The sequence below is a fragment of the Ambystoma mexicanum genome, chromosome 14, assembly GCF_040938575.1.
Source record: "Ambystoma mexicanum isolate Mex_15411 chromosome 14, UKY_AmexF1_1, whole genome shotgun sequence".
In the NCBI taxonomy this organism is placed as follows: Eukaryota; Metazoa; Chordata; class Amphibia; order Caudata; family Ambystomatidae; genus Ambystoma; species Ambystoma mexicanum.
Window position 1 is genome coordinate 606,158,426 of NC_090940.1, and position 21,363 is coordinate 606,179,788.

General features: G+C 46.7%; 1 protein-coding gene across 1 annotated transcript in view; it reads right to left on the minus strand.

Annotated features, from left to right (window-relative positions):
* Positions 1–8,586: 8,586 nt before the first annotated feature.
* LOC138527361 (alpha-1-antiproteinase F-like) overlaps positions 8,587–21,363 on the minus strand; it is a 33,098-nt gene continuing 20,321 nt past the window's right edge. Inside the window, exon 5 of the mRNA XM_069638430.1 lies at positions 8,587–8,844. Within this exon, the coding sequence (XP_069494531.1) occupies positions 8,653–8,844 (192 nt within the window). The 3' untranslated portion in view covers positions 8,587–8,652. The remainder of the gene's footprint in view (positions 8,845–21,363) is intronic.

Sequence of the window (21,363 nt, forward strand, 5' to 3'; positions counted from 1 at the left end):
AGTCGACTACCTTCAGGATTGGGTTCTGACACAGAGCCTGTTTTAAGGTTTTATAACATATATCATCCTCGTCTTTCCAATGAAGTTTCTGGGGTTCGGCAGTCTTATGTTTATCTGTTAGCCAGGCTTTTTTGTTGGAAACGTTGGGCATAAACCTATGGTAATATCATATTAACATGAGAAAAGCTCTAAGATCTCTTTTGGTCTTGGGGGTTGGTGTATCTAGGACAGATTTTACCTTCTCATGTTGAGGCTGTACACTCCCATTCCCTACAAAGAAGCAGAGGTATTTTACTGCTGACTGGGACAATCTGCACTTAGCTGGGTTTGCAGTTAGGCCAGCCCCTCTGAGGACTTTCATGATGGTATAAAGATGGAATAGATGGTCATACCAAGTCTTACTATAAATGATGATATCGTCAATATAACTCCACAGAAATCGGAGTAGGGTTGTAGGATTTTATCCATGAGGCGTTGGAAAGTGGCTGGTGTGCTGTGTAAGCCAAAAGGAAGGACTTTGAATTGAAACACTCCCAGAGTCGTTGAAAACGCTGTCTTTTCCTTATCCAGCTCATACACGGGAATTTACCTGTACCCTTTGGTTAAAACTAGGGTAGATAGAAAGGTGGCTGCTCTGAGTTTATCAATTAGGTCATCGATGCATGGCACGGGGTAGGCATTGAAATCCGAAATCTCATTAACTTGACGGAAGTCTATGCAGAATCTCCAGGTACGGTCAGGTTTAGTGACCAACACGATAGTAAAGGACCATGGACTTGAAGAAGGCTCGATAATATTGTCTTTAAATATTTTGTTCACTTCCTCGATCACTATCTGTTTATGGGCTTCAAAGAGTCTATACGTTTTCAAATGGACCACTTTACCCTTAGGTGTTCTAATGTAGTGGTATGTGCCTTTCGCTCTCCCTGGTTTTTCTGAAAATACATCGGGAAATGGGATGATCACATCTTTTAGATTTTCTTGTTGTTCGATAGATATCTCTTTGTCAGCCAGGCAGGCTAGTACTTTGGCATGAGGGGCTGACGGGTTCTCTTTCCATGCTTTCAAGAGATTTACGTGATACAAATGGACCGTCTGTGTTCTGTCTGGTTGGGCTACTTTATAAGTACAGGTTCCCGTTCATTGTACTATCTCATAGGGTCCGTACCACTTGAAGACAAGTTTGTTTTCTGAGGTGGGTAAGAGGACCAGTACTTTCTATCCTATGGAAACTGATCTTAAGCTCACCTTTTTGTCGAAAGTGGATTTTTGTTGGCTCTGGGCCTTTTCCATATTAGTACAAACTAGATCTCAAACCAATTTCATATGTTCTCGCATTCTGGAGGCGGTTTGCGAGATGGGTATGGGGGCCTCTTCTCGGTCTTCCCAGGTTACACAGAGCATGTCTAGGACATCTCTAAGCTCTCTAGCATAGAGCAGTTCAAAAGGAGAAAAACCTGTGGAGGCTTGAAGGGTTTTCCTTACTGCAAATAGTTCCTATAGGATCATTTGGTCCCAGTCTTTCCCGTCCTTATCTACCAATGTTCGTGAAGTTAGCTTCAGAGTTTTATTGAAACTTTCTACCAGGCCATCGGTTTGGGGATGGTACACAGAAGTTTGCAACGTGGTGATGTGGAGTGCCCTCTTTGATTTCTGCCATAATCTTACTCATAAAATTCGAACCCTGGTCTGTTAGTATTTCCTTAGGAAAGTCGACCAGGAAAAATACGGTAGAAATGTTTAAGGATTTGTTGTGTGGTATTATTTTGCATTGGGAATGCCTTGGGATATCGGGTCGCATAGTCTACAATCACAAGGACATGTTTGTTGCCTAGTCTGGATGTTTCTAGAGGTCCAATTATGTCCATCCTGATTTTTGAAAAGGGGACTTCTAGGATCGGTAACGGATTCAGAGGGGGCAGATAATCGGATGTGCGTGCTTGTCTTTGGGCATATTTCAAACGTTTGGATAAAGATATTTATATCGGCATGGATACCTGGCCAGTAAAACTTCCCACTAATATGTGCCTGGGTTTTAGATTCTCCTAATGCCCCCGGGTAAAATGGGGATGCCTGATCTCCAGCACAACCTTTCGGTGGCGCTTGGGTATTACCAATTGTGTTTTTACTAAGCCTTCCATAGATGTCGCTCTTCTATAATATCATCCTTGTTTTAAGAAGAAAAAGGGACTACCTTTCTCTAAGCCTTCTCCTTCTGGAATTGCTTGTAGAAAAGCTTCATCGAGAGCTGGATCATTGCGCTGGGCGAAGACTAGGTCGGGATAGATGGTAGGCTCTTCTCCCTTCCTTTCCTCGATGTTAAGAGATTTATCAGCTTCCCCAAAGCCTAAGTTATCAAAACCTATTGATTCCTTGGTGGCAATGGAAGGGTTAAAAGCTCTCTATGTTTTTGAAACTGTAGGGCTCCCTATTTGTTTCAATTGAGTCACATCCCACAGTTGACACCATATAGTCTTCATGTAAACTGTTGCGCCCGGCTACCCATGGGTTTGGTGCGCATTAACAAATAAATAAACAAACAAACATATAGAAGGAACTCATGGTGGCAACAGTAAAGACAGACACACGTGATCACAGTTCAAGGCTGTTTATTAAACTGTATAAATGGCTTGGAAAAACGCCTAATCTAAGCCTTAATCTAAGATGGGAGCAAGCTACGACCATCAAATAATAATAAGGCAGCCCTAGTGGCGTCATGTCAATTATAAGGGCCTATATTTAAAAAAAACTATTGTCAATCCTTACAGCTAAATACAAAGAAAGAGTGTGGAATAATGTTCTCAAGAAAAGAAAGAAGTGTTCACAAATGATAAGTCAGCATGTGGTAGCTGGGGGTCTCCCTGCCCCACGTTTTTAGCACGAGACAAGGCGGGACTCCTGAGCACAGCACACGCTCAGGCGTCCTCAACACAAGGCTTTTACTGGTATAGGAACCTTTGGTGGTTAAGTCTCTTGCCTCCAAGGACTTAATGTGTTCTAAAATCCCAAAACATAAAGTTCCTTTCTGCATGTACATTGGGTGTTGACTTTTCACTCCTGGATCCCCCTCTTCCGAGTTCAGACCCTTCTCAAATGTTTAGCCTCCCTCCGTCGGGTTCACTACGGCTTTTATTCAAGAGATTTCACCTGTTGCATTCACAAGTCTCAGTGTCTTTTTAAATAGTTCACTGTGGACATCCCTCAGTCAGGTTCACTCTTTATCAAAACAATTTTCGTGGGGTTACCATTCTTTACCCCGTTCTGCAGGCATCCCTCAGCCGGGTTCACATTTGCCAGGTATATAGTTTCTTCTACTTTATCACGATGTGGGATTTACTCCCCTTAGCTTCCTTTTGTTCACGGGTCAAAGACTTTTGACTGTACAAGGGGTTTTACTCGACCCTTGTATGACCACTTTGAATGTCTCTGTATGGCTCTCCTAGGGCCTTATGGTATTGATAGTTTCAACAAGAAAAGGGGAACCAGCCAGAGTCTTTTGCGTGAGCACCCACGTGGTGCTGGACCACTCTGCAGCTTGTCTCTCCCCTGTGCTTTGAACAGTTCTTTAATTCACTTTATGTTGCCACTTGCAACCTTCGCTCAACACAGTTCGGTTTCTTGATCGGTTCTCGGTCCGACTCACCGGCTGTGATGAACCGCTTGGCTTTTCTTGTCTCTGGAGTCAAGGACGGTACCACGGTAGCAGGCGTCTCTCCCTGTCTTGCCTGTGTAGGAGGGCTGTGTGTACCATTGACATCTCTTACAGGCCAGGCTGGCTATTGTTTGCGGTCTTATGTTTCCGTTCTCGGAGGCTTTGCGGGTCTGGGTTGAAAAGGACAAGGGCTCTTCTCTCCTTTTTGTCCTTTTGGTTCTTGCCGTCTTTTGTCTCCTCCTGAACTGCCGTCCTGGAATAGCTGCCTCGCCATACGGTCTGCCTTGCTCGTAGTGTGCTCTCGTGCTCCACCTTTTACCCATGTGGGGAAGGGAAAGGGCTGTCAGGTGTTTGTGGTTATTAACAATTGCCTGACTTTGTCTGACCCTTGTGTTGGGACATGTCAGGTAAACGGCTCTGGTATTAGTCTGTTGTCTTTTGTGGTGCAAGAAAGTGTTCGTGTCGGACAAGGGGGGGGAAGAGCTTCTGAATATCCTACGAGGTAGGATGGGGAAAAGGTGTTATGGGAAAGGGATTACCGCGTGTCACCCATCAGTGTCCCACTTCCACTCCTCGAGGACCCCCCAACCAGGTGATCCTCAATCACTGGTCCACCCCTAGAAACTGGATCCAATAGCAATGGCCGTGTCCTGGCCACCTGGATGACAGATCCCCAGGGATTAGTCAGGGAGACACCTAAAGGTTTCTCACAGAAACCAGCGTTCTCTCCTGGTTACTAGCTTCCTCCCAGCTGGTTTGAAACTCTCGGGTCTCTCTCTCTGGTTGACTCGCTCCTCCGGTTTTTATGATGCTGCTCTAGGGCTTTTACAGTTTCCAGCAGCAGTCCTTTCTTTGTGTCGGCAGTATGCGCAGTCAACTCCATTTGGGTTTCTTCGTCCCAGTGTCAGGCAGTTCTTTATTCTCTCTTGTTCCTCTGTGTTCACTTGTCTCAGTAGCAGGCGGATGCTTATCTTCTGTAGAGGTTTCACAATAACATATGTAGGAGGATTCTAGTTTTTGACAGATATTGTATTATTGGATTTCTGAGTGAGACAAAAAGGGAGTTCCTCATCGGAATTGGAGTCCTTCTCCCCAGGAGGAAAGTCTCTCCCTGTGAGGCTCTGCTTACCGCCACTACTAGGTGGACTATTGCATAGCAGGCTTGCCTCACAAGGAAATGCTCCCTCCTAGGGAGAAGTGACTGAATCCCATGCTTCGACACAGGGTCTAAGAAAGCCAGAGATAGAGCACCGGACTCATGATAGAGCAGCAAGAGACCCAGCTCAGCAAAGGGGCTCACCCACCAGGAAGAGCCAATCAACTAAGGAATTGATGAGCAGCCCCCGCATGGAATAATCCAAGGGTAAGAGCCCAGAGCCAGACCCAAATCCATTGACAGAGTGCATGAGAGTAAAACGCTGCATTCTGGGACATGCAGGTAAATCCCTAAACAGTTAAAAAATAAGAAAGAGAACGTTAAGTAACTGCACTGTGGTGGCAATGAGATTCCTGTGAGAGCTGTAGGGGGCACTGGTGGAAAACACTCTATTCTGGAATACAGAGGTGAAGCCCTAAGACTCAGAAAAGCGAGAGAGACAGAGAACATATAGCCTCTTTACTCTGACAGTGAGAAAGAGTCCATAAGCAGAGAGCACAAGAGTAAGTGCCCGTTGATTTATATTGGTCCCTACAACCTTGTTCACATTAATTACAAAACATATTGCAGCATCATTATCTCATGGTGATAACATTGTCACCCAGTGGAGGTGAGGGGAGTGTTAGATTAGGGGCGGGTGAGTATTGGTGTGGTGGGAGGCGGTGGGCTGCCCTCCTAAATGATTAGCTGTTAGTATAGTGTAAACATACAAAATGTAAGTTGAACTGAATCAGCTGAATAAGCATAAATGCATCATGGCGGGCCAGGGGGCAGTGGGGTCGAAGGTTTCACCTCCCCCAGATAGGTTTGATTTTATTGGTTAAAATGGTGAGAAAGGATTATAAGTGTTAATTAAATTGTTTACTAGTAAACTATTTATAATAGAATTAATTGTGGTCATTGTCGTAACCGCGTTCGTGCAATGTTTTGATGAGATATGTTTTAATGTGAAAAATAGTTCGATTTGAAAATAGAATGGCTCTAAAAAAAAAATGAAAATCCCAACCCGTCAGCAAACCAACAAAATGACATTTGACGCACTGTACTTTGGTGGGTTAAAAGAATCAAGTGAGTGAGAAAGTAAGACTACCAGGCTACATTCTAGCAGATAGCGAACCACTCCATGAACATCCAGAAACCAAGAAAGAGAACACTGACACATTTTATGCTGGTGGAGTGAAAGAACCAAAAGAGAGTATAAGAGCATGTGATCAAGAACATGGTGAACTGTCCCATAGTTAACAACACTCACCCAATCCTGAAAACATTTATTTCAATAATAAAACGTTTCTTTTAGAGTTAGTTTGATTTGGGACAACAGGTCACAACACACAATTGTGAACATGGATAATGTTTTCAGAAGGTCTGGAACAGAAAGGAAACTTTGTTTGCCATTTATTGCTTAAATAGTTCCTTTCTCCATTTGATGTAACACATGGGGCCTCAATATGAGTCAGGCGTTAAGGGGTTAACGGGGCCGTGAACGGCGCCGACCCTTAACGCCTGATTACAAGGTCCCTTAGCGCCATGGTGATTTTAACGCCTGCTTTTTGCAGGCGTTAAAATCCATGGCACTAAGGGACCATGGTGCTAATTGCGCCACCGTAATTTACGGTGGCGTAATTAGCGCCTTCCCCACTCCCATTATGCCCTATGGGGCAAAAATGGGAATGGGGAAGGGTAAAATGGGAAATGGGGATTTACCGCCCCACTCACCTTGGAATGGGGCGGTAAATCCGCCAACCACCATGGCGTAAACGTAGTTTACGCCATGGTGGTAAGGGTACGACCCAGGCGGTAACTTACCGCCTGGGTCGTAATGAGGCCCATGGACTTGAATTATTTGAAATCTGCTTTCTAAAATGCAATTGCTTACATTTGTTAGATTATTGATGTGCACTATGGCGGTTACGTTGAGCTATGACGTTAACGAGCTCACGTATGTGCGATTGTCATTGTCATTATGCTCATCTTTAGGCAATAAAAAAATTGCGTGCTCAGCATGGTGTCCAAACTGCTCTAATGTTACCACTTGCTCTAATGTTACCTGCAAACTACCCAACAAATTGGCAAGCCTCCTTGAACTGATATTAATTTTGATCACTATATTTATGAAGATAATCCAAAATGTCACAAAATAAATGTCTGCATTTTTTAAGAATGATATATATCATTCATATGGTGGTGAATTTTCAAATCACTAAACAAGAAATTAATCTGAAAACCTTCCAGAGTTTTGGTCTACTTAGAGGAGGTAAAAAAATGTTTTTTAAACTCTCTTGGACTTTCTTCTTTTTCTTGTGTAGTAAATATCTACACCCTTTGACCACATACTAATTAGAGTGTTTTTGTCATAGGTATCACAGTGATAACTCACTAATTATCAGAGGAGATGAGGATAGATTTCTTACCCTCCTAATATACAACAGTTAAGGTAATAGCACCTTTTTTAAGACATCTTCATAAATGTGCAAGTATAGTCTCAATATTAGCAATCTGATATCCAATTTTGATTCTTATGTTACAGGGGGTTCTTTATGGAAACAGGGCAATTGCTCCTTTAATATGTACTCTGCTTATATATTGGTTAAGAACTCTTCAATAAGGAACAGTTACTTACCAAATCTATCCAGATACACAGGTTGTGGATAATGTTGACCTCTTCCTGAGTACGGTTCAGAAGGTTGGAGTTGGAGGTAAAGACACTCCCCTGCGCAACCTCAAGGTTTTAGTTGGTGGTTGTAGTGTAGCCTGCGACCTGACACATGGTTTGTCGGGGAACCAGAACTCCAATGTTCCCAAGGGGTTAGTTGCTCAAAGGTGTGACAAACCTTATTTGGTAATGGCGATGGCTGTTGGTTGTTGGTTGTTGGCCAATGGTTGTAATCTTCCATTCTCTGAGTTGTCACCTTAGACCCTTTCATCTTCCTGAGTACTATACACCAAGCGACATCAAACTATTCTTTATAAATTGGTTTTTTGAAATATTGAGACTTTGAATTACCTATAAATCGATTTGTAACTGCACATGGAAATTAGGGCATTGATTCGGAGCTTTTTCGCTGATGAATGCCTGATTTAAGTTGTGTAGATGGAAACATGCTGGAGCAGTTTCATACATAAGAGGCTGCATATATATATATATATATATATATATATATATATATATATATATATATATAATTACCTTAGGTATTTAACCACTTATTTTGCTTTTTATTCAGTATTTTAAACTCGATTTTGTGACAGTATTGTATATTGTTTTGCCATTTGTGGTAGTTGTGCCTCTTAAGGTTTGGACGGCAGAAACACAAATGTATGTATTTTTGAATTAAACTGCTTGTATTCTTTTAATTAAACATGTTGTTAGGAAACAAAAAAATGAATTCTTAATGTGAATTATACTCATCACCGTTGACATAAAAACATCTCTACAGTATAGGTTGCTGCTGACCCTACCTAAGAGTTGATAGCTACATTTACCACCATGCTGTCGAAACTTGTAGTATGGCAGAGCAGTGCAGGAATGTAGTGGTAACAGAATTGCCGCCACTTTACTGCCATTTTTACCCACGCTGCCGCACTCTTAATGACGCCCCTTGTTTCTACTGGAAATGAACTGAGAAAATGTGGTGAACCCCTGTCGAATAAATTTCTCCTAAAAGTAGATACTACAAGCGTTGTAGCATGGCTCCTGTTTTCTGGGGCGAGATTTCACCTTGTGTAATATTACGTGTTATAAGTTTAACATGGCAAAAAAGACAGAAAACGAAAAAACTGAGATGATAGCAAATTTGTTTTATTGAAAAGTACACCATAAACACGTACACAGCTGGTTTGCACATTATGTTTGGGTAGGGTTGTTAATCCTTCCCATGAAGAGGAGGCTTTCGGTAATGTCACCATACAGTAGGAACAGGAAGGGCCTGTTCAATATGACAGGACGGGGAATAAACCTAGGCTTGATCTCAACAGCGGTTGCTCCTGCCGCTTCGGTGCCTTGTTCATCAATGCTCAGCATTGCCTTGTGGACAGCCTAAAAGATAAAAAAACAGAAATTATCAGAATATTCTGCAGAATATGGGCGGCTGACTGACATATGCTCTAGCCTCTTAAGTCTTTCCTAGGAAATTAGGAGGCCTACATTCTAACCTTGGACAAATAGTTCATAAACTGTGCCTCTATTGTGCTATTTGTTTGCATCATTGCAAATATATATTTCCAGCCGCTGCTCATTTTGGGGACAGCCACACCTGTTTGTACTGTTTTTCGTTAAAGTTTTTCAACTGCAGAGCTGTAAGATTGCTGACAAGGGGTTACATCCCTGACTTTATGGACCTGCACTTCAATGGCCCTATGTGTTCATTGTCCAACCTGGCTGGACTACAGTGACCCATTCCTTATGACAGGGGGCAGTGCAACGACCATGGTGATTCTAATGGGGATGTACCTGTATTTAAGTGGCAGAATCAATAATTGGAATATAATGGGCAGGAATTTGACAGTTAGGATTGAAGGCGAGGTCTGAGGGCAGATGGTGTGTTGTAGCAAACCAATAGCTGTTTTCTGGCAAGAGGAATACGTAATGTGTCTCAAGACTAATGGGGCATCCTTGAAAAGGCTCTGCAGGTGGGGAGGGAGCCCCAGTAAACAATACAGACATGGGCTAAAATATACGTGTCTGTATGCTGTGACAAAGTCAGTACTGTGACCTTGTCAAGCCTGGATGGGAAAGCCTCTCAGCCTGTGATGGGAGGTCACCAGGGAGACACTTGGAGCCAGTCCTACCGCAGAGGAGGAGGGTAGCAGTTGTGAAGGCCCCAATGTCTGCCCCCACCTCCTTGTGCCAGTCTGTATATGTGCAGGCCTCCTAAACAAAATGCTTGCCAGATGCTTTGTGTTTCTCCTAGAGTCAGCATTCATGACCTGGATGACAGTCGGCAGAGAGAGAGAGAGCACGGTTCAGCATCACATGTTGCGAGACAGGGTCCTGGAACCAACCAAAGGAGAACAACCCTCCAGGGTTCTACGCTGCCAGCGGTCGGAAAACCGAGGCTCGTAGCCAATGAAAGGAGAATATTGAAAGCATGGACTGTACTACGCTGCATACGTGACTGCGAGGCAGCTCTAGCAAGGCTCCCCAGCATCAACAACCAACACCCTTTGGCAGCGGCCAGCCCCCTAGGCTACCAGGGACTAAATCAGGGGTCGCAGACACCTGCAAAGACTACAGTTACTCTAGCGGACCAAGGCCCCATAACGCAGACTTGGACATTGTACTACCTGGTCAGCCATCAGTATTCTGCTTCGGGCCTGCGCAGAGAAAAGAGACAGGATTAACCCGCTATGTGTTATATTTGATGCCTATAACAGCTCCCAGCTGGGAACGACAGAGCCAGATTGCCCATTGCATGTAATCCAATGGCAGGAGGAGGGGGGCATAGGGAGGGTAACATGAAGCCGGAAGTTGTGAGTTCTTTGTGTGAGGTCAGAGGAGGAGGTGGCAGGCAAAGAGGCCAGCAGTTGGAAGGAAGGAGAAGCGGAGGGTGGAGCCGCTTTCTGGAGCAGATGAGGTATTGGTCAGTGAATGCAAGTGGTACTGCTTTGTGAGTGTGCGTGAGAGGATGATTGTGGATAGGTGAGGAAGTGCAGGGAGTGCATGTGAAGTGCTTGTGTGTGTGAAAGGAGGGTGTCTGAGTAGGAGGTGGTATGGAGTGATAGTTACAGTGTGGAGGAGGAAGTAGTAGGGAGGAGGGAACAGTGGGGAGGAGGGATTTATAGCACATGGGAGGGAGTTCTTGTTTGGAGGAGGGTGTAGCGGAGCTTCAAAGCTTGGAGGCGAAGCTTAAAAAAGGAATGAGAGACATCAGAGGGACAAAGCAGAAAGACACAGAAAGTAGTAGTAAAAGAGGGTGGAGTTGATGGGAGGAAAGTAGTCAAAGAAGAAAATCAGTAAGTGAGAGGGAGAGGAGTATGTGGGCGTAAAAGGAAGGTGACAGATTCGGGCAGAGTGTCTGTAAGGTGCAATCCTTTACCCTGTTAGAAGACTAGCCACTGGTCAGGAGTAGGGAGCGTCTACGAAGTCCCTGGGGGAGCATAGACAGAGACCGTGTTCTGCCTTAAGGTTCTCACCTCCAGTGTAAGACCGAATGTAGACAGTAGGGAGAAACAATTATCTACCAACCTTGGGCTTAGGGACACCTGTGTTAGCGAGGAGGTGCTATTATGGATGAGAGAGAGAGAGGTGGCCGTAGGACCCACAAACAAATTAATAAAAACTCTTGAAACGTCTCTAAGCATTAGAATATTCTTTGAGCCTTCTGTGACAATGCCACTAATGTATGCCTCTAAAGATAGAGAATATTTGGGATTTAACCAGATGAAGATTCTAGCAAGAAGTCCAACACCAGTAAACGGTGAGTTATGGCTGGACAGACTGACTGGAAAAGTCATTAAATCTAAAGAATTTTCTTTTTAAATTGTTTTTTATTTGCCCAAAAAACACATGCAACAAATACAACTGAGATCCCTGCTACATCGTTATTCGTGCAGACAAACGCCCATTAAAGTGCCTTGAAAAACCAAAAAGATCATGAACACAATGTGACAGAATCCTCATGCCAGGCTAACCATACTCTACACAAAAAAACAACAAAAAAGCTTTCAATAACACCTGCTCGTACAGTCTCAGTCCAGAATTACAGCCAATCAATGAAGGGGGTCCATGTGTACATCGTAAGGGGGCGCATGGATGTGAAGTACAGTACCAAAATAATATGGTCCGAAGTTGATCTTCTATGGGGGCATTTCGTCAGAGGGGCTAAACATTGTCTGTGTCAGGGCTTCCACATCTGCACTCACTTCTTTCATCCCTCTTTACCCAGCCCTATACCATACAGAGGTCTCAGCTACAGCCCATCTCTGCAAATCACACCACCATGCATCCGCGATGGGCCCTTCTTTTGCCTTCCAGCCGATTGTCGGTCCTAGACTCGCATTAGTCTGGCAGCCAACAGGGCCGTTTACAATCTTGCAGTCCTGGTTAACCATGGAGAGAGGCCGGTAAGAGCTGCATTCTAACAGTGGTTTATTCAGTTTAAGCACTGGGACTATTATTGATTCTTGTAAGCTGCCAGGTAAGAACCATATCTCATAGGCGTCCTCCAAGTGCTCCAAGAGTCTGGGCGCCAGTACCTTGGCATATTCTTTGTAGACTTCACCCAGCAGGCCACCCGCCCCATGGGTCTTTCCAGCCTGCAATGCGTGCATGGTGACCTCCAGGCTCTTCAACAGAGATTTGGGCATCCAACAGCCTCTCCTACATCAGAGCTACAAGCTTCCATTTCCGACAAGTACAGGGTTTCGTAATATTTAGAGAACACTTTGTTGATCTCCTCTTGCCTGTGCCTAGTGACCCCTGGTCATCCCATATGGCACTGATCATTTCCCTCCCGTCTTCTCTGCTGTACAACCATGCCAACAGCCTGCCAAGTGTATTGCCCTCTGCGTGCAGTTTCCTGGTATTTTCCAGAAAATCCAATTTGCCCAACCGATGCCAAGCCACTAGGCACTGTTGCCTCAAGTCGGTCATGTCCCTAGATTCCACTGGAGTTCTCTCATCCCTGCGTTCCAGCACTTCAATGTTTCCCTCTATGCTCGTGAGGGATCTCAGTAACTCTCTCCACAGCCCGCCCATCCTAACAATCACTTCTCCTTGCACGACTATTTTGAAAGCTTCCCACAGGGTGCCGGCCCGATCAGTGCTGCCTGTGTTAATGTCAAAGAAGTTAACTATTGCATCCCCCAAATGGCCTCTCCATTGCCCCAATGCCCACCTCCCTCATCCTGCCAGGGAAGCACCCAGACCAGTGCCACCCTGTGCAGCCAATCAGTCTCAGGATTTGTCCCAACAACAAGCATGACCCTTTATGCGAGCATTAAAAGCTATTAAACAAAGCCAAACTCCCCCCCAACAACCACCTCCCACCCTCCAATCATAAAACACAGACCTTATAGCTGTAGGAATATTTAAGCTAACCTGTTTCCCATGCTCCCCCCTCCAAATCTCCCGAGCGATGAACAGCAGTAGATGCCCAAAAACTGTTATCACAAATTCAAGTACGTGTTAGCCACATCCGGGGCAGGCAGCTACTCCCCCATAAATGAAAAAGGAAAAAACAACGGGGGAAAAAGGGTAGTGGCCAGGGTGTCAACCACCAGGCTCCCGCCAAATACTCATCAAAGACGCCCTGCAGTTTGACAGTGCATACTACCGCACCCTGTGGATGCCACAATGAGGGTTTATTGTTCCGTCTTGCCGGCAACTGCGCAATACTCAACAAGTCCATCTATGAATGTGCTGCTGTGGTGTCCTCAAAGAAGTGCAATTGTCCATTGTGCAGGACCTTCAGTTTAGCTGGATAAAACAGCATGCATTTCAAAATGGCCCGCTGCAGTCGCTCTTTACTGCGGTCAAACGCTGCTCTCCTCCTTTGGACCAGTTGTGTGTAGGCCGGGTAAATAGTTAGTTTGGAGAGCACCCGCTCTATCGCCCCACCTTCTCAGGAGAAAACTAGTATCCGCTCTCTATCTTTATAATTGAGGATCTTGGCAATCAGTGGTATCAGAGGGTAAGGGGGGCGCCAGGAGGAGGCCTTCTTGCCAGAGAAATATGGGCACTCTTCACTTTGAAACCCTGCGACAATGACCCGCGGGCCTACCTCCTTTAATAGCAAGTTCTCCACTTAGGAAGTGGAGTCTTGACCCTCCTCCCCTTCAGGCAGTCCTAGGATCCTCACATTATTCCTCCTGGCCCTGCCCTCTACATCCTCTGTACGCTGTTCCAGTTCCCACATCTTCTCCATCAGCGCAGCGATTTCTGATTGATTACTGGCGAAGTTGGCTTAGTTCTCCTGCACCTGTGCTACAGTAGTACCAAGCCGGTCCGCAAGCGAACGTATATCCTGCCTCAAGAGGCCGACATCTACTGTAACTGTTTCAATCTTGTGCTCCAGAGACATTTGTAGTGGAGCAATGGTTGCCAATATTTGTTCTTCCCCTAGTTGGCTCATGGACACATAGGCGAGCTCCCCACCTCTTTGTGGCTGTGGCTACGTCATGCCACCACTGTCCCTTTGAAGGCCTCCATGACCGTCTGCTTGGCTTTGCACCTGCTATGCTTGTCCGGCATCTCTATACAGTTCTGGACAGTCTTGGACTGGGGAAGGTCTGGTGCATCCGGGACCCCTCACACATGTCACTTCCTATCTTCAACCCGGGCGTCCACCCTGTACCCAGGGGCAGAGGGCCCCCCCAGACCCAGCAGGGTGCCACAATTTAGAGGCTCAGTCTGCATACAGGTATCCAGAACATATAACCCTTTGATTGTACCTTTAGGTAGTCAGCTGTCCTTCTTTATCCTAGTCCTTTAACATGGCAGGATCAAAATCTAATTTACTAATCTAAACACCTAATTCCCTAACACGAACCTGCAATATGGCTCCATGTGTGTGACCGTTGCGAGAACAACGTTCCAAGCCTAATGTAGTCTCTTTCTGATGACGGCGGGCAGGAGCGCGACCTTGCGGTCAGAGTGATGCTCCCTACCACGTGATCACGCTCTAAGCCTACATTACTCTTAGGCATCCGATGCGTCTTCCTTGACGCACATTGTCATGGTGCCCCATGGATGGCGTGATACGCCAGGGGGCCCTGTAAACCCACAAGAACGGGCTGGCTGGCTGAAAGTGGGGGCAAGCGATATAGCTTCTGTAACCTGATTGGTTGAAGAGTTGGGCGCGGTAACACTAGAGACCTAACTGAGATAAGCCACAGAGTGGAGAGACACTGACAGAACTTGACTCAAAAGAACACAGAGTGGAGAAAGAGGAAGCAAAATGAGTCAAAGCATGGAGGAAACCAGATGGAGAGATGAGCTAAAGGGAGCCCCAGAGTAGGAGAGGAAGAGACTGAAAGAACGCCAGATTGCGGGACGGGGAAATACGAAAGTCTCCCCAAAGTGAGAAGGACTGCGAGATGCATATGTTTCAAGGAAGGAGAACCAGAGAGTCTGGGGAGAACCCCGGGATGGCACTCTAGCCATACATGAACTATATGCATTGGACTGTGAACAAAGGCAAAGACCTACGGTAAAGAGACACAAGAGTGAGGGATAGAAACCAGCAGCCATACAACTCCCTTGGGCAAGGCCCAAAGGTATGTCTTGTTTTATTCATATTTTCTTTTGAACATTAGGGAGAGGAGGTAGTTTAAAATAGGAATTCTGGAGAGAGAACTTAATTTATGTTTGACCATCTTGGCACACGGACTAGCACCCTTGTTTACCTTCATTTGTATAGAGTAGGGTTTAGCATCACAGAATTACAGAAAGATTAGGTCTTTTGAATCAGAAGAGGAAATAAAAATAAATGTGTGAAAATCATGCATGCTTGCACATCTCCTGATTCTAACCTACCACTGTACGACAAAACAAGCTCAGATTGTCAAAATGTTGTGATGCTGTGAGAATCATACCGCCTCCTGTATTTCTCTTATCTAAATGGGCATGGTAACAAATATGCTACCCTCCAGTATTAAAAGCTGGATATTTGTTGTTACACAGTGCTACATTGAATGCATGTCTCTCTCAACACTACTTTCAAATTCTCCTCCTTATTATCTCGCTCATTCCCCCTCCCCATAGTGATTCCGCTCTTGTAGTGAGAGAGAGAGCGTGCGTCTGTGTGTGTGTGTGTCCATCCAAAGCTTCAGTTTACTCATTTGTTACACTATTTTGCAAGCTTTTTGCTTCTGGAATACATGGAGTTCAGTTTCATATCTTGCGTATATCTCCGTGGGAAACATGCTCAGGATCGATATCAACAGCGAAGATCTCTTGCTCTGTCCTAGGTTTCTATGAATGTCGAGAAGGTAAGTAAACTACTTAATATTTAAAACAAGATGGATTCCTATTTTTCTTCTGCTGGCGTATTTAGAGCAATAGGAGCATTCTGGACCAGGGCGATGATGCAGGACGGAATATTAGTGATCTCTTGATAATAAACATTGCCAAAAGCCAACTCAATCCTGGGTGGAATGCTTATTATACTCAGGTGTGCTTGGTCTTTTCTTCTCCTCAATTTTCAGTTTTTAGATTTGTTAGGTTTAGTCTTGTTTAGCCTCATAGGGCAGTCTGTATCTTGCAGAAATTCCCTTAAACAGGCTTCACTGTTTGAATAGCAATTGGACTCTATCTGCACATTCACAAAGAAGAGGGTGAGGATGGCTGGTATAATGTAAGTGATTGGGCTGCAACCTGTGGCTTGGGCCTTTGGTTCAACACCATGGCGGATGCCACAAAGAAAGGTCTCTTCAGCGCCTGTGAAAACTGCGGCCTGAAGAACATCTTCAAGTGCATCTACTGCCTACATCCCGACCACGATTTCGGACTGAAGTTCGATATGCCAGGCCTTCTCCTCCACGACACAGAAGGATCACCATAGGAGGTTAGTAGCGTGGATCGAGGAAGGTCTCTGACGCGTTCTCCAGGCGCACTCATGCCTCTTCCAGGGCCGCCAAGTCCGAAGCACATGCTCTCTCTGACAAAAAGAGGTTGCAATTCTTTGAAGACACTTCCCGGGAGAAGATACCAAAAAAGGGAAAGTCATCCCACGCTCCAACTCATTCATGGATGGTCGCCGCAGCTGCAAGACCTAGATCGGAGAAAGCCAGCTTGCTGTTACCAACTCCAACGGCGGTTAGCCTACCGGCAAGTGGACAGATTGCGTCCACAATGAAATTGCTGACAACAGCGGCTAAACACAAGACCTTGTCAAAGTACCTCGTCACCGACTTTGTCTACAAAGACTGGTCTTCCATCAACAGCTTCGATCCCACCAAGACGTTCGTCTGCAACTGTCAATGTTTCCACTATGACGGTTACCACGCCCAGAGTCATCTTACTTACCTAGACCTGTCACGGTACTGATGACAGTCCCATCAACAATGCCACCTTCTCCATCTCTGCAGGCTCAAGTCATCGCCTCTTTTCGGATTTGGTGAGCGATTTCCCTCCAACGCAGGAGTTTCTACCTAAACCCACCAAGGCCAGACCGCTTTTCACCCTGTCCCCTCTGGACCTCCCAGGATGTCTCCAACACATGCCACCAGTTTGAAGGAGGACCTGCCAGAGGGATTTTTCTCTGACCAGGTGAGGGTTCAGGGGGGCCTGATCCCATTGTACCAATACCTCGACAAGGGGCGCAATCTCGCCATCCATTTCAGCCCTTTAGCCCTTCACTTCATGGCCCAGCATGATATGATATGATATGGCATTTATAACATACCTATACACAAGTGTTTCAAGGCGCTAAACTCCAAGGGATATGTCTTTGGACATTGCAGTGTCTAGCTGCTGCTCCCATTCCCGCTTCTACAAGGAGTCTTCAGAGACCTTCTCGAGCTCAGCCAACGCGTCTCATCCAGCCCCTGTTACCCCTCGGCCGTTGCAGACTGCACTGCCCCCTGTGGTGTAGGAAGCAGCTCAGACTGACACTGATACTATCACAACCGGTATGCAAGGCACGGATGAGTTTGATGACTATGTCCCCGCGATGGGGAACCCCCTGATATCGAGGTGCCCTCCATGGACTCTCTGCCAGACAGGATCGGGTAATTCCACTCCATGATCTCGAAGGCGGCGAAGCTATTCAACCTTGTGCCTGAGGAAAAGAAAAGGGAAGGTTTCCTTTCGATGACAGGAATCTTCCAAGAGGACCTTCGTTTGGTCCCTCTGTTGAATGTCATTTGGGAGGATGGCCTGTTGGTCATGAAGATCCCTAACACCATTCCTGTGAAAAGGGATCACTTGGAAAAGAAGTGCCGGGTCCCGGACATGTCCCCTAAGTGCCTCAGGTCCCAGCCATCGCCAGACTCGGTGGTCCCGGCTGCGCCTAAGAAGAGGTCCTCCATACCCGTCTTCCTCGTCTACGGTTCCTCCGGACCAAGCGTGTAAAAGCTAGATGCGACTTGGAAGTGCATCATCACAATGGCAGCATCTACAATCAAGGCCACCAACGCCGTAGCCATTCTCTCAAGATATGACAGGAGGTTATGGTACACGTTGGGGCCTTCCACGACTTACTGCCGGAGGACAAGAAAGCCAAAGCACTGGCTCTGTTCCTTGAACGGGGGGTAGCCTCTGAGCATGTGATCACTGTCGCACTCGACATCGCTGACTCAGGCTTTTGCCAGATGGATAATGGAGTGGCCATCCACTGCCAGAATTGGCTCAAGGCCACCAACTTCCTCACAGATGTGCAAACAAAGGTATTCAACATGCCATTCGATGGTGACAACTTCTTCATAAAGGCGGTCAACGCAACTCTGCAGACCATAAAAGCGGACACTAAGAGGACTCGTTCTTTGGGCACTCTCCAGCAGAGAAGGCTGTGCTTTCGCACCCCTAAAGGGAAAGTCTCAAGCTGCTCGAAGGGGTTCACCTCCCCCTATCATCAGCCCTTCCATTCAACAACCAAGGAGGCTTATAGCGGATGCTCCCACTATTACAGAAGTGGCAACCAGCAGCATTGTCGCCCACCGTCCAGGACACAGACCCGGAACAAGCCTGAACTGGCCCAGGACCCGCACCCCCACTTCTGCATCCCAGTGGGAGGCCGGTTAATGCAATTTGTCAATCAGTGGCGCAAGATCTCCACAGACAAATGGGTGATCAATGTCCATCATCAGGGGCACACTCTGGAATTTCAGGACCGATGCCCTCACATTTCTCCCATCCCACAACACAAACAGCACATGGCACAGCTACTAATGGAGGTTCAAGCCATGCTAAGCAAAGAGGTAATATAACCAGGCCCACAGTGGCTCTGGAGTGTACCCTAGATACTTTCTGCTATAAAAGAAGTCGGGAGGGTAGAGACACATTTTAGACTTGCAACGCCTCACAGGTTTCTCAAATACCAAAAGTTCAGGATGGTCACATTGCAGCATGTGCTCGACCAACTTGAGGAAGGAGATTTCCTGGTGACCCTCGACTTGAAGGATGCTAACTTCCACATCCCCATTCATCACAAACACTAGAAATTGCTGAATGTTGTCATTCAAGGGTGCCATTACCAGTGCAATGCCCTGCCATCCAGCCTAAGGTCATCCCTGAGGGTGTTCACCAAATGCGTGGCCCTGGTGGCAGCCTGTGTCTCAAAGGAATCCATGTCTATCCTTATCTGGACGATTGGCTGATCTGTTCCCACTCTCATACGTTCGCAATCCGGCACACTACAGAAACCATCCAAACTCTGACTTCTCTGGGATTCTCGATAACTATCAGAAGTCCTGTGTAGCGCCATCTCAGAATGCTCTTTTCCTGGGTGCCTGCCTCAACACACTCTCGTGTCTAGCGTGTCCTTCGAAAGCGAGAGTGAAGGCCATCCTGCGGAAGGTCCAACGGCTATTGGCAGCATCCGTTGCAACAGTTCGGTCCATCTAGTCCTTGCTGGGGATGATGTCCTCCTGCATCCATCTAGTTCTCTTTTTAAGGCAGCAGATGAGACCTCTGCAAGAGTTTCTGGATGCCAGATGGCAGCAAGTCACCGGCACATGAAACGACAAGATCGTCCTCAATCAGACAGTCCGTCAGGCCCACCAATGGTGGTCCGTTCGCCCACATTTCTCCCAAGGCGCTCCTTTTCAGCTCTCCGCGTATCAGGCAACAGTCATGACCAACGCCTCTCTGGAAGGTTGGGGAGCCCACACAGGACATTCTCACGCCAGAGCGCTCTGGCTCCCGGAACAGAATGAGGTGCACAGCAATGTCCTGGAATTGCAGGTAGTTTTCTGGGCTCTCCAGTATTTTCAGCCTCCGCACCAGGGGAAGGTGGCGCAAGTCTTTACGGACAACACCACCCCCATGTTTTAATTCAGGAAACAGGGCGGGATGCGCTTCCCCGCTCTCTCAGGAGGCGCAGAACCTGTGGTTCTGGGCCATTGCTCAACAAATGTTTCTCGTCCCATGTCACCAGAACACCATTACGGACTCTCTCAGCAGGGAGCTGCAGTCCTGCCAACAAATGGGGACTCCAACAAGCAGATGTGTCTTGTCTCTTTAACGAGTGGGGTCTCCCTCAAATCAACCTCTTTGCAACACTTACCAATGCCAAGTGTCAGAGGTTTGCCAACAGGTATCCTCAGCCAAGGAGCCTGGGCAATGCCTTCTCATTTCCTTAGGAGGGCCTCTTCCTGTACGCTTTCCCGCAGATTCCTCTATTGATACGAGTGATCAACACACTCAAACATTGCCATTGAAGGATGACCCCTATTGCACTGGCGTGGCCAGGCAGATCTGGTACTCAGACCCTCTTCATCTTTTGGTGGTTACTGCCATCAAATTGCCTCCACTTCCAGACCCGCTCTCCAGAGAAGGAGGATCAATCTGGCACCATGGCCCAGTGTCTCTGAATGTCACAGCCTGGCTCCTGCATCCCTAGAATTTAGACACTATTCGCTATCCTTGGAATGCAAGAAGATTCTAGCCAGGGCCCCCTCTATGCTTGCTTGCTTGCTTGCTACAAACACAAGTGGAAGCGTTTTCAAGTGTGGTGCCGGCCACAGAAGATATTTCTACTACTTGAGATGGCGCTGCAGCTTCTCCCATGCCTGCTCTCGCTGGCCAAGACTGGCCTTGCTCATGCATCTATCAAGGTCTACCTGGCTGCCATATACTGGTACACCCGGGCCCCAAGCAAGCTCTCCCTGTGGTCGCACAGGCTCGTTAAAGAGTTCCTCAAGGGCCACTTGAGAACATTTCCTCAGGGGAAGGCTCCTGCCCCTGCGTGGGAGCTATAAGTGGTACTGTCGAAACTACTGGGGCCTCCGTTTGAATCTCTATATCGGGCCTCTTTGAGGTTTCTGTAATGGAATAACGCCTTCTTGGTGGCAATCACCTCGGATAGGCGTGTGGGAGAGATACACGCTCTCTCCTGTACGCCTCCATATTTGTCATTCCACAAAGCTAAGGTGGTTCTGCTAACTCATCCTTCCTTCATGCCAAAAGTCCCCTTCTGACTTTCATCGAAACAAGCCTTTGGTTTTGACAGTTTTTTTCCGCAAACCCTTCTTCACTGCTGAAAGAGCATTGCTTTTGCTGGGCGTTGCGCATGCCTTGAAGCTTGATGTGGCACGCACAAGGGACTTTCCAAAGACTTGTCAGCTTTTTGTCAATTTTGGACCTTTGGGACATGGGAAGGCCCTGACTAAGGCTTCCATCTCCAGGTGGCTCTCCGGCTGTTTCACGCATTGCCATCATCTGGCCAACACACAGTTACCAGGCCGCCCGAGAGCCCATTCCACCAGAGCCATCCCTGCAACTACAGGGTTTCTCTCTGGTGTTTGCCTGATCGACATTTGTAGGGCTGTTACATGGGGGTCTACTCCCATCTTCACAAGATTCTACTGTGTCGACGGGGATTCCAGGGAAGAGTCCTGAGTCGGCCAAGCGGTGCTGCACAACCTGTTTGTTTGAGGTATCTCTGTTCCAGGGGTA